This window comes from Rhea pennata, chromosome 4 (assembly GCF_028389875.1).
Source record: "Rhea pennata isolate bPtePen1 chromosome 4, bPtePen1.pri, whole genome shotgun sequence".
Classification (NCBI taxonomy): domain Eukaryota; kingdom Metazoa; phylum Chordata; class Aves; order Rheiformes; family Rheidae; genus Rhea; species Rhea pennata.
The window spans coordinates 7,920,881-7,935,131 of NC_084666.1; the positions used below are offsets into that span (position 1 = coordinate 7,920,881).

Genomic DNA, 14,251 nt, shown 5'->3' on the forward strand with positions numbered 1-14,251 from the left:
ATGATGTTTTGGTGGCAAAGAGACAGATTTTATTTAGAGATTAGGTTTTATGAAAGATAAATCCTATACAACCTCAAATTATGAGCACCTTTGAGCAGATATGCTTTGCTTATATATTTTGTTCTAGTATTCCAGTTCTTCCTATATTGTCTAAGTTTAAAGAATTGGAATGTGCTATCATACTTTAAATGGAATTGTTACATGATAGGGAAACAGCTTAAATAACAAAATGCAATGTAGCATTAGTTCCAGAGGTGACAGGATATGCTACCTGACCTTCTGAAAACAGGAATTCCTATTATAAGGAGCTTACCTCTTTGAGATTCTGAATATATTCAGTGTGTGTTTAAGGGATCTTAATGCCTTCTAATGGGGACTGAGGATCGAGTGTAAAGTTCTATCATTTCATTCCAATGTCTGGCTATGAGTTATGCAGAATTACATGAAAAAAGTTCTTCCCATTCAGAAGTTTTGACAGTTTTTCCTTTCTTTCTGAAGTGCCCTTTCCATGGGAAGATAATTCCTCGGGATGAATCTGGGATTCCTCTTAACGCGGAGGACAAAGCCAGAGAAGAAAAGATGCAATTTGAGAAGAAAGCAGCCCAGCCAGGTTTGTGTCTACATTACATTTTAAGAAGAAGAAGAAAAAGTCAAAATAGTAGATGGAGGTGGGAGATAAGCCTTGAATATAAGCATAAGATATTAACATTGTTTTTTAGTCTACTACTTCACTGAAAGCAACTGCTTTATGGACACAGTTTAGTATTGTCACAGGCAAGAGTTCAGTACTAAAATACAACACATAATGCTATCTTGCACCTGACTGTAAAAAGATAGCCTTTCCCAAAGACTTTACAAGTGCAAGTACTTTTGGTCAATGTGGCAGAACATAAAATTTTACAAGCTGAGGCCTCTCTGTAGATATTAAAAAAAAAATGGTAAGTCCACAATCATATCTCTATTAATCAGCTGTTGAGCAGACTGCAGTTAACTGAAGCCCAGTATGTGGGAGAGTACTAGCACACAGCTTACACCTCTGTGTAAAGATGTGATATGGCTTGTGCAAGAATAGCTAAGCTAGTTTTAAATAAACTAGTTTAGGTGTCAATATCAGGTTTCTTTCAATGTGAACTGCACAAATCTCCATGGCAGTCCAGTTAGCTAGCTCAGAAGTGCCTGTACAAGCTGTAATCACAGTTTAAGTGGGCAGACATGTAGTGCTGAGTTTGGGATCTTCTTGGGGGACCATTTTTGCTTTCTTGCTGTTAGGATTTACATTTTTATTTATATATTTATTTACTATTTCATAGTGTGATAAAACCAAAATGTTTCAAAGGGTTTTTGTTTGTTTATCTCCCATGAAAATCAGCAAGAGGGGCTAATAAGATGGGGAAAAATGGGGAGAGAATAGAAAGTTGCAGAGGAGAGAGAGAAAGGGGGAGAGGGATCAAAAAGAAAGTTACTTGATGGTCAGCTCTTCACCTGGAGTCTGGGAGGTTCAGATCGTTCTGGGGACTTGAACCTTCATCTCTTGCCTCCCCAGGGAATGTATTCAAGCTATTCAGTTCTGTGGGATGGATTTTTCTTTTTCATGGTTTCAGCAAAAAATAATCAGGAGTGATTATTTGATCAAGTGTAAAGGTTGTTTTAATGCATTGCTTTTTTTTTTTTTTTTTTTTTTTTTTGCAGAACCTCTTAGAATGTTCCCAACTAGCTGAAACAGATGTAATGGAGGGAAACAAGGGGGAAAAGGAGGCTTCTGTGGCCATTGTGCATTGAATTGTGATTACACTGGCTGAAGATTAGTACCCAAAAGAACTTGTAAAATTCTTGGCTCTTGTGTTAGATATGGCTTGTAGTAACAGTTATGATTTATGTTGCTAGTATTTCTTTTTCTAAATGCCATTTTGGCTTTGGATTCCATTAAAGTGCAAACACTATAGATGTATCCTGAAAACTGCAGCTTTCATTAAGCCAAAATTATTTTTAGCCCTTATGATTGTGAAGAAGGTGTTGTGTGAACATAACTGCTGCTGAGAGGGCCTGGAAAAATAACTTAGATAAAATTTTAATTGTAAAGTAACTGGTCTTGAGAGCCCTGTGCTATCTCCAACCTATATGAGGGATTCCGTTTGTAGTCAGGTAGATGACTTTGTGGCTCTACACAAATATTCAGAGGATTATATATACAGGCCAGAGGCAGAGCTAAATGTGATTTGCATGTTGGGGCACATAGGTGACTTAAAAGGTGAAAGAGAAACTGGTGTGGGAGGGGAGAAGCAGCTTTCCTGGGAACTTCTCTGCTGTTTTCCAGGAACAGACAGCTCATCAGGTAGCTCTGGAAGGGGTTAACTGCCACCTGTGTAGAGGCAGGAATGTCTGCCTGCCCCTTTGGGCATAGCTCCATCACCAGGCCTGAACTTTTCCTGTGTGTGCTCTGAGTTTGGGGTTTGTGTGTTCGCAAGGGCTGTGTTGCTATTTTTTCTTCTCTTGAAATCTTCAGCAACTATGGTTGATACTTCAGAGAAATGAATCAACCTTGAAATAACTTTCCTTACCTTTTTTTCCCCTAAATCTATCTTTTTTTTTTTCCCTGTAAAATTTTGGGCTAGGAACAGAAAACTGAGTGGTCAGTTTAAATTTGTGCTACTTAAAATTGTTCAGAGCTTGACAGAGATCTGCTGCTAGCATTGCTAGACATTCTTTGTGTTTAAATGAACATTTGAATCCACAGAACTCCTACACACTTAAAATGCCCAAAGAATCCCCTCTCAAGCTGAAGGAAGGAAGGCAGAAAGAACAGGAGTAGCAAAACAATCCACAAAGTTATGCGAGGAAAATGAGCTTGGGAGAAAAGGTATCTGCATTTCAGTCTCAGCTATGCTGGTTACTGTTGATAACTCTGTCTACACATTTCACAGACCTTTTCTACTGAGCAAGAACAAGCACCCTATATTAGAAGAGTAGGAACTCAAGGATACTTCTGATAGCAATGGGAGGAGTTAGCTGTGCAGTCAGCCGTCACTAGACCACATGCAAACCTTTGAGATTATGGGTTGCATTTTATGATTTTTAATCCCTAACTTTGTCCTACAGCTCAGAAAGTGCTGGTAAAAGCTACTGGCACAATGTCCTTGTTTTCTTAATTTAATAACTGCTCACAGAGAGAATTACTGTCATCTTTACCCTGTTTATCCTCTGTGCCTAAGATCTTGAGTCCCAATGCTGCTAATATTTTAGTCAGGGGATTCAACATGAGGATTTTGAACAGCCAAGGAAATTATTTCTAAAAACTATGAAAGCTGTGAAATCATGAAGTAGAAACATTGCTACTCTTACACACTAGTAAACCTCCCTTTTGCTTGTGCGTTTATGTTGTATGGATCACATAAATTTTGCCCTGTAGGATCTTTCCATCATCTCAGTACACAGTTGGAGAACAAATGAGGCTGGCTATATGGAGGAAGAAAGCAGACTTTTTTGCAGTTAAAAGACACAAATTAAGACCTGCAGAACTGACTTGTGTTTCTGTTTCACTGCTAGCCCCATTCTTTCATTTAAATTCCCGTTGATTTTAATTTGCAATTCTTTTGCAGTGATTCTTGCTCGTGTGATATATACGTATATGGATGCATATATACAGAGAATAAGATAAACAGTTGCAAGGTTTACAGTTGCATTCGTTCTTTATTTCCAGTGGTTCTCATAATGTGCTTAACACTTTCCAAGCACATGAATTACATCCTTTATCATGAGGAATATGTATATTAAAAACAGTTACGCCTATTTCCTGGAAAATATTTGATAGCAACTGTTTCTGTGCTTCTGAAAAAGTTACCTAACTTTGCTGATCCCTAGCAGTTGTGATTTATGTCACATGATGATGATAATATTCCGTCCACTGTGTTACCATGAATATTGGCAGAGTGTTTCTGTTGTCACAGTGCAGGAACTTGTTTTTCCATTAGCCGCTCATTTGTGTTTCCGTTTGTGTTTTAGAAAGAGAACTCCTGGAAGTTTTTTTGCTGTGCTTCTGTGCAGAATTGCTAGAAAATACTCTGAGTGAGGGAAGCCCTCACCTTGGGCTTTGCTTTGTTTTACTGGCATTTTAGCTAGTCTGGAAGTCCTAACAGGCACGACGTTTGGTCTCAGAGAAGGGAGCAGAAGCACCTGTGTTGCTCAGTTGGATAGTTTACAGTGCAGCAGCACTGTCTATTTTGTTTTTAAGCAGTGAAGGTTAGCAACAAAAACAAAGGCCTTGTCCTGACTGCTGCTCTTAGCTGCAGTACTCTGGAATGAAGACTTATCCTTCCCCAAGATTATTTGTACATTTTTATGTGGAATAAAGCTCTGGACTGCTAGATAAGGCAGTGAGAAAGCAAGGGAGCAGAGAATATGCAGGCAGAATGAATTCCAAAAGGACTAATGGACTTTTTTGCAGCAGTGCAATGAAACCTCGTTAGTGATGGACAGAAGGTAGATCGCAGGGGGAGTGCAACCAGGAGGCTCCTGGTAGTTGATGGACTGCAAAGGAGAATTGAAGAGAGGGGTCTAGTCAGCAAAGACATAGTGACTGATTGGAGGGGACAGATTTGTTTTCAAAGCTTTTATTAGTTTTCCCAGCAGGTCTTAGTTTTCTGTTGTAAACTATTTGTTCTGGTTGAGTATTCTGTTTTCTAGTTAAAGCTTATCCCAATTAGGCTTTGTCATTTTGATACCTGTTAGTGTGCTCCCTTTGAGGAGGAGAGAAGCATTTCTCTCTTACAGTTCTGGCTGACTCGGTGTTTCATCAGTCTCCAAGTTATGTATGTTATTAATGAGGCTCCTGAGCTTTCCCATGAAACCTCCTCAGAGCATAAGCAACAGTAGTTGATCCTTTATCCGAAAGAGTAAAGGTGCATTTAAGTGTATAAGTGATCCAACCAGCTTCCTGTAATACAGATTTGACCAGCTTTGAGCAACTCTTCTAGGCCCGTTACGAGCACCGCATGAACGCAGCCATTACTGAACACCTTCCACTGTGCGTATGTCAAGAGGTGCTGTGTTGGCAAGCGGTCTCCACCCTTGTCCAGATGGAGTGAAGTCTCTAAGCTAGCATCTATCCAGCAGTGTCGGAAAGGTCACACTGGCCCACTGAGGCCCACCCCCCACCAGGAGTGGGGATGTTGCACGAGATAGGAAAGTTGCCAACTTAGTTATGACAAGCTAAAACTAGCAGGTTAAACTAGTAGCTGTTCCTTGAGAACCTAGCTTCAAACTAGAAACTAATACTGTCGGTATAAAAGAAAAAGAAAAATCACTTGCCTTGAGAAGTATTGATTTTTCTTCTTTCTTTTTTTTCTTTCTTTTTCTTTTTCTTTTTCTTTTTCTTTTTTTTTTTTTTCCTTTTCCTCCTGTGAAATTGCCATTGCTCTAGGCTAGCCATAATACTTATTTTTATTACAGTGTCAACACGGTGTTGTTAGAGGCTTCTCACCTCTGGCCCACAGGATGTGTGCGTTAGTCCCAAACCAGTGTTGACATTGCTGCGTTGCATTATTGAGTGCTGCTCTTGCGCTGCGATGTCTTACAAAGGTCCGTTCTGTCTGTCTCGGAAGATAATGAAGAATCTGTGGTAGTTAATTTATTGGACAAAAACTTGAAGATTTTCTAAAGCCATATGTATACCAGATACCACTGAACATCTGTCTCCATAGCTTTTTGTTTCTGACACATTTTTTTCCCTCCTAGGCCTCTGTATTTTTACATTTGTTTTAAAATGTTAATGGAAATACAATAAAGGGTTTTTTTTTGACTGTTGTTATAGGTTTGTGTGTAGGGCAATTTGTTTGTTTTCAGTTTGCTTGTTTGTTTTTGCAGAAGACTTGAAGTACTGTTAGCAAGTGTGACCGGTGCTGCTGTGACGTGTGTTCCAGTGGAGACCTATTCTGTGCAATAAGCGCTTTGGTCTTATGATTTACAACATCATTTATTAAAGACCACAGTTTGAAAAATATCAAATGTTAAAACTTGGGGATCAGTTGCATGGTTAAATTGCACAAAAATATTCCTAGTTTTTTTTTTTTTTTTTTTTTTTCCATTGGATGGGGGTTATTTTCATCCTTATGTGGGAGAATGGGAAACAATTGTGTAAAAGTAATGTAGTTCCTGTGGTAATGACTGTGTTTTGGCAACACCATCACTGTTGTTACGAAGCATGCCTTTTTTAACTTAATGTAAAATTTTAGATTCTGTCTAGATGTCCACAAAGCGGTGCTTAGGGCTCTTTGGTTCAGAAACAATGAATCAGGAGGGATTACGCTGACCTGCTAATCTGCAGTGTTCATCCTTTTCCAATAGTTCACACACAGGAGCAAATTAAGTGCCTATTTTTTGTGTCAACCCTGAAGAGTATCTGGTTTTTCAGCCCTTAGTGACTTGTTAACAAACAGGTATCAGGACAGGCTGGTGAAGGCAGGCCGCTGGCCAGTCAGATGTGAAATAGCATCTCTTTACTAACTACAGTATTGATTCCCGCCTACCCTTGCAAACTGTGTAATTTTCTTTTCCCTGCTGCTAAACTCAGTAACAATGTATGAAGAGCTTTAGGGGCCCATCAGTGCTCAAAAAGGCTGCTCTTCCCTGGCATCCTATTGATTTTTCTCAAAGGCTTTTAAATTGCTCCTTCATTTTACTCAAGTGCTCATTTCATCTCTACTGGATGCTGGCATTTTTTCGTTGTGTTTAAACAATTGCTCCATTCACTGGGTTCCTAAACTGTGACGCCTTCTTATTACTGGGAGATAAACTGTTTAGACAGTTTTCCTTAATCTTGGATTAATCGTTCCTGTATCTGAATTGTGCTGTTCTGTATTCCTCACTTCAAAAAAAAAAAAAAAAAACCCTCTGTGAAGTCTTATGATGTATCAAGCATGTGTGTTCTGTTTTCTTCCTCTATATTTCTCCTGCTCAGTTCCTCTGCAGCTTCATTTTCCTCATGCTTTTGTTTGTGTTGGATTTTTATCCTGTCCTTGCTTTTACATATAATACTAGTAGGTTAGATTTAACCTTTTCTTGGAGAATTGCTCTAGTATTCATAAACAATATCTTTTTAAATACTGTTAAGTGGGACTGACCTTCTTGAAATGTTACCAATATTTGTCACACTCAGTAACCAACTTGGTATATAAATGAAGTTGTGTTCTCATTTTGCACTGTGTATCTTTTCCTGTCTACGTAGGTGATAAATAAGAGTAGTAACAGTTTGGTTTTTACAATTTCTGCGAGTAAGAAAGACCAAGTGACATACATGAATCTATGTGAAAAATGATTGGCAATTACTGGTTATTAAAATTCAGGTTTCTCATATTTATGCTGAGTTAGAACCATGTTACTCTTTGAAGTGGCATTTATTACTTTTTTCCCAAACCATACTCTGGAAATGTTTTCTAAAGTGGTGTCATTTTCTTAAGTTTACACACCTCAGTCTTTCTACTTGAAGATACCTATTTACATTTTTACTTCTTACTATTAGCTTTTATTAGCTTTTATTCTGTTTGCTTTGTTGTGTAAGATTATACCAAAAATGAAAGACAACTGCTTCCTCAGAAAGTTTAGTCTAAATTGCTTATGCCTTTTCCTCTTGTGGCACCTATGATGAGAACTTAGTTACAGTGTATATTTGCATTCTGAGGCTTAAAGTTTTTGATAAAACTGTCAAATTTTTGACAAGATAAATTCACTCTTGTACTATTTTCAAGAGAAGAAACTTGATTTAAATAATTAACTTGTGAAGTGAGGTATTTAAAAGAAGTATCTTTTTCGGATGCAAAATTAGGCACGTGGGAATGGGCTCATGTCTTATTCAGGAATGTTCCTTTGATGTCAGATAGTATTTGCATATTTTGAAGCAAATATGATGCTTTGGTACAGAAATGTAACATTCAGTAGCCTCCACTCTGCACTAAAGTTGGCATATTTTTATTTTTAAGTTTGCTTATTCAAAATTTATTTCTGCAGATAAACTGCTTAGCTACATTGTTGGCATTTTGTTCAATTTATAAATAATGATCACCATGTTTGTCACCTCTCCTACATGGGATATTCTTCTTGGAATTTTGCTACTGTATTGCTGTAAAAGTTGATTTAAGATTTCCTGCAGAACAGTTTTATCTATACCACTTGATAATGGGCACTAGTCCCAGAGTGGCAGGGCTTTCTCATCAAGATCAGTGGTTTTGTCTAGCTGTCTTATCCTCCCCTTCCTTTGCGTGTGTAACCTTTGCAGCACAGTGATTCTGCCCTTGCCTAGTGGTGACAAGAACCTGTACCTTGGGTGCTTGCAAATTGTACTTGAGTTTGGAGTTTCAACGTGTGTATTTTTTCTTTTAAATAGAGTGGCGAGATCCAGAATTCATGAGAGAAATCGAAGCAGCTACAGGAGTGGATCTTGGGTCCTCTAAAAATAATGAAAAAGGAGGGAAAAATAAAGGGAAGAAGAAAAAATATCCAAATCTGACAGACCTGAAGCAACAGGCTAATACTTCTCGTTCCCGGCTTGAGAAGAAAGTCTTCAATAAGTAAGATGTTTGCCTTACCTAAAGCCTGCTAACTTGCTGTTTCCCTTTGTTTGGATTGTAGCTTCTGTTTCTACTTGAACACGCACACATTAACTCTCTTAGTCGAGCTCAGAGCAGGAATGCCTTCTGTCTGTCTGGAGGGTAGGAGGTAGGATATACTAATGAACAAGGTTATTTCTTGGAGAATGATTTGCAACTAATTTATAAAATTCCCCTGTATAAGCTATTTTTTTAATCCTCTCTCTCTCTCCTTTATTTTTTTTTAATCCTCTAATTTCTGTAGTAGCTTTTCTGGATTATCTTTCATATGTGCATATGTATTTTGTGTGTGTGCAAATGTTACTGGATCTGAAAAGAAGATTAAGTGTTCAAAGTGACAGAATTTACAGCAGCAGACGCATGCTTCAGTAGTGTCAATGGAGTGAAAGTGAATAGTTTTTCCTTTTGAAAGGCCAAGATGGTCTGTCCTGAGCAGAATTGTCATTAATAAAAGGATCTGTCAAGAACTTGGTATTTGCTGTGTAGCAGTGTCTTGGCAGTTGCTCTTAAGACTCTGGTGTATGTTCAGGGACCTTCCAAAACTTTTGACTGCTGCCTGGGCTTCGCTCCTGTGTATTTTTTCTTGCTGTTGGGTTAGCTAAGTTTGTAGCTGAGCCTAATACAGTGCCTCCCATTCCACTATGTACACACAGTGATTCCTTCCTGTATACACAGGAAGTTCTACCTGAATATGAGGAAAAGCTTCTTTCCAGTGAGGGTGACAGCGCACTGGAACAGGTTGACCAAAGAGGTTGTGGAGTCTCCTTCTCTGGAGATATTCAAAACCCACCTGGAAACAATCCTGTACAACGTGCTGTAGGTGACCCTGCTTGAGCAGGGGGGTCAGACTAGGTGATCTCCAGAGGTCCCTTCCAACCTCAACCATTCTGTGCTTATTCAGTGACATTCTGACTTTTTTTCCTCCTTTACTGAGAGTAAATTGAATTGGATAAATATATGTATTTAGATCTTTACAGTATGATCTATCTTCACTCTACCTCTGCTGTTCTTTGTTAATATTAAAAAGTGGAACCTGCTGCAGACCTCTTCTCTTTTCAGTGTAAGAGTCGGGAGCTGAGCATTCCCTACTCAATGACATATGGTCACAGTGTTGTTTCAGGATGATGCTGTTTCTGTACTTCTCCTTTTTCTCCTGGCCCATGTGCAAACAGTAGCTCCTGGCCTACTGCTAGCTATAGAAGAAACTGTTAGGACTGCGAAAAAAAAAGCAAAGATCAAAAATGTTAAAATTCTAAAGTAATCATAATTTATGCCTACTGAGGTAAATTTAGGTACTAATGCACACAATTTATGCACTGTTACCTATACTTTTTTTTAAATGTAACCTATAGCTACTTGTCTATAAGAAAGCTTGCTTTTGTTTGATGATAGCTCAATGAGTAGATTGAATATTCTCACAATTTGACATCCCTCCCCCCCACATAAGTCTGTAGCTGAAGGTATATTGAGTTCTAAAACTCTAGACAGTTTGCTTCACAGAAGCAAGAATATTACAGAAGCTTAGTTAAGCAGTGTGTGACTGTTACTGCAGGCATGGTACCGTTCAAAATGATTTGCAGTCTGGCTGCTTGTCTCAAGCTAGGCTTATGAATGTGGTGCTTTAAGCTGGCAAATCTGGGCATGGAAATTGGAGATTGTCACTGTTGGCTCTGTACCCTGCAGCCTTCCCAGAGGTTAACACTGTAGCAGATAGAACAGTGAAGGAGGTGAATTTGCATGGCTAAAATGCTCCAAGCCACTGTTAATCAAGGACTATTAATTATGCAGATAACCTGATTTATAAGTGCAGTAAAGACAGGCCTTGCAGAAACCTGTTTACGAATCTGTTTACTTAATTTCAGGATTCTACAGGGTAAATGACATCTTTTCCTTTCTGAAACAGGTTTTGCTTCTAGAGAACACTCCCATGACATTCCAACACTGCCAGTGGCGTTTGGACATTGCAAAGATGTGCCCATGACTTAAGTAGGCGTATATGAGATAACTATAAGTAAACAAGCAAGCTAGTTCAGATACAAGTGAGAGCCTACACAACCCACGAAGCTGAATGGGTTTTACAATATAAAGTAACTCCATATGTCTACTCTGTTATGGTCTTTCTGATGTCCAGTCTATGTTAGATATGGCTACAGCATAAATTTGCCCAAATATGCACTGGCCTGTTTCAAATGGGAAACAGCTGCAAGTACTTAAGAGTTTCATATGTTAAAAATATAGTGGTGAAAGCAAGGCAAACAGTGCAGAGTTATCAAATCAAAAAAGTAAAATTGTTATAATAAAATCGTTAATGCTGCATTATACCCTAAACATACGGAATGGCTTGAACAGCACTCAAGGCACAGTATTTGTTTTAAAAACTCGTTTCCCTTCTCTAATGTAATGGTTACAAGAACAAAACCGAATGCACGTTTCTTTTGGTTACAAAATAGCACACTTTCTGTGGAAAAATTCTCGTGTTACCTGATCTTAGAAGTCCTTAAGACACACAATTCCAATAGTCAGAATTTCATATCAGCTTTTACAAAATAAATTTAAAAACCTGGTTTTGGTTTATTATGCTTTTCACTAATGATTTTGAGTGTGTGTTAGTGCCAGGTGTGAGGAATCAAACCTGTCATGTTTTAATAGGTTTCATGCTTTGCAGCACTAAACATGATGATAACCTTGGCTCCTTGTAACAACCCCAAATTACTTGAAATGTATAGGTGATAAACCCAGGCTCTAGTCTGCCAATAAAGTTAAGTGACATTGCACACAGATCATCAAAGTGGGATCTCATTTCATTTACAGTATTGCACAATCCAATGGTGCTAATGTAAAACCTACATGACATGAAAGTGTCAAGGCCACTCTGCAGTGCTAAAGGCTCACTTTTCTCCTGCCAATTAGGCAGTACTTGAAGCGCAAAATCATGACCACATTTTCCTTATTCCTTGTAACTTTATTGGCAGAATTTTGTTAAAAAAAAATCGCTTCCAAGGTGTTTTTTCAGAATATTGGATTTGGTTACAATTGCTACTGAGAAAATCTTTAATCCCACTATTTAGAAGCATTATTAAGAAGCATTGGGTATGTTCAGATGTTTCAAAATGGCTCTTAAAATGAAACAACTACAGAGAGCAGCTAGCTATACGAAAGTTGACACGCATCTTACAGATATGGCTGCAGGAGCTTAGCTAGAATAGCGTGTAGGGCCTGATCCTGGGAAAAAAAAAAAAAAAAAAAAAAAAGGCTAGTGCACACTACCTGGTGGATGTTTTGTCATTGTTTTACAACCCAACCTGCAGCAGCCTCAAAACCGATAGAGAAAGGCAGGTGTGACAACGTAGAGTCTAACAGATTTAGCAGTGGACGTCAAACCATTCACTTCGTCATGGAATGAAACTTGCAGACTGAGCTTCTGATGTAGAAATAAATGCGCCATCCAATAAATTGGATGTAGCCTCTCAAACCATGCCCTTGTTTGATTTATCTCACAGTTAGGCAGAGTATCCAGGCCTTTACAGAGGAGTGTTAGGAGATAACTTCATTCTTCAACTTCATAAACAGAGGTAGGGTGACATCTTAATACATTTTGGATCCCTTCTGCCTTCTTAATCAAAGGATGCTGACACCCACCTTCCCTACATTTTTTGTAAGAACTTCCTGCTTTTGCTGCTATTCCTGCTGTCTAGGCATCAGGTTCTTAAAATTTCCCACCCTCTCAAATCTCAACTGCAAGGATCTCCACTCAAAGCTTTGTAGAGAGAAGAAAAACATGCGTCTCTTCACCCAGTTCAAAAGCATAGGAGCCAGATCCCAATGAAGGGATCTCTCTGGGCACCTTTTACTAGGAAGAAACAAAGGCAGTAGAAAAAGAAGGAACATGGGGGTCCACTGTGGTCAGATTAGGAGCTCCAGAAAGCTTAAGAGCTCCAACATTGATTCCTTGATTTCCTTTTGTGATCTGGGGAACTTTCCAGAGCCTTAAAGCGCAGAGGGCACTGCATAAGGCATGAAAGCCTGCCCATCACGAGGTAGTAGGTGTTCCGTTCTACTTCATGTAAGCATAAGATATTGAATACGTTGTCCTGACTATGCTGAATTCTAAGTACCTGAGTATTCTGCAACATTAATATAGATACATGCATATAGATACATGACAATTTCTACTGTCTTCCTAAACTAGTGTTGTGCTGGCATATTAGATAGTTACTGCTCAGGAATAGAGATGGTGGTGGTGTGAGTGAGAAGATCTTATTCTGCTTATTACTGATGAAGCATTTTGTAGAAAGTCACTAAATGACTTGCAGTTGCGTTAATTGAACATCAAGCCCTTCCCTTACAAAAAACATTCTACCTCCTGCACGTTGGATTTTACAATGCAGTGTGAGGATGATTTTTAGATCCTGTTAGGTACAATCTATTTTTTTTTTTTCCTCCTAAAGCAGTTAAATGCTTTTGAAAATCTAACTTCAGATGTGTGTCTATCAGGAATAATGCTAGGAGAGTGGAATGCACAGCCATTAAATGGAAAGACTTTAATTTGTTTACTCCTGTTAATAAAATCATTGCTGAATTGAACTATTTGTATTGCTGCAGCTAATTGGGTTAACAAGATAAATTTGTTCAGCCTCATCAGTGTAGTGTTCAGAGGCCTGATAGTGATTAATCATAATTCTTTTTTTCCTATAACATTCATAAACATTCTCTGAGACTGTGTAGCATCAACATAACTTTTTTTTAATATACATTTTTTGTTTTTTTTTCTTTCAGAGGTGCCATGAAACGAGTGGTGAAAGCAATGAATCGAGTGGACCAGAGAAAGCATGAGAAGTTTGCCAACCAGTTTAACTATGCACTGAATTAAATTATAATAAAATAAAGGGCAAAGAAGAGGATTAACAAGAGCGCAGCTGTACAAAGCCTTTATCACAGACCTTCATATTTAAACTAAAATATCGTGCTAAGCATTTTTACTGGAGTTATTTTTAGTTGTTATCAGTTTCTAACTTATTTGATCACGAACATGAATTTCAGCAAAGATGTGGTGTATAACTGAATGCATTACACAAGCTGGTAACTACTTGAAATTTACATAAAATATAACAAGTTTTATGATTTGTACATGCTCTAATTAAAATATTCACAGATTTATTTTTGCCTTCCTAATGGACTCATGTAATTTTTATACTTTGTCAACATACATGCTTGTAATTTGCCTTGACTTTTCTGCCTTCAGAAAAATGCCTTAGAAACAATTAGAATTACATATAAAGTAGCAGTGGAGAGTATTTGCTCAGCTTACTATTCTAGAAATTGTACCGTATCAAGCAGCATACCAGGTCCTGGAGTACTCCTAAAGACCTCTTGTGTGCATATTTAAAAAGCTCCAGATCAACTGGATGTCTTCTGACAGTGAATGGAATCAACCTTGATTGCAGCAAGTCCAGGGACTAATTCAGAGTCAGAAGCTGTGGCACTGGTGAGGAACTGAAACAATTGAGTTAGTCTTGGTCTGCCTCTTGTTTGACCAGGATAGTCTTCCAGTATCTTTCACAACCAGCTACATCTGGAAAGCATGATCTGAAAGGTTGTAGAGAATGAGCTGCAGTTTCAGTTATACAGAAAAGCCTTATCACAAACTGAAAGCG

At 38.3% G+C, this 14,251-nt stretch overlaps 1 protein-coding gene across 2 annotated transcripts in view; it reads left to right on the top strand.

Annotated features, from left to right (window-relative positions):
* The window catches only part of UVSSA (UV stimulated scaffold protein A), a 54,738-nt gene extending 40,984 nt beyond the window's left edge, over positions 1-13,754 (top strand). For both annotated transcript variants that reach the window (XM_062574545.1, XM_062574546.1), the window contains 3 exons: positions 499-610; positions 8,375-8,558; positions 13,374-13,754. In XM_062574545.1, the coding sequence (XP_062430529.1) occupies positions 499-610; positions 8,375-8,558; positions 13,374-13,467 (390 nt within the window). In that variant the 3' untranslated portion in view covers positions 13,468-13,754. The remainder of the gene's footprint in view (positions 1-498; positions 611-8,374; positions 8,559-13,373) is intronic.
* Positions 13,755-14,251: the final 497 nt, after the last annotated feature.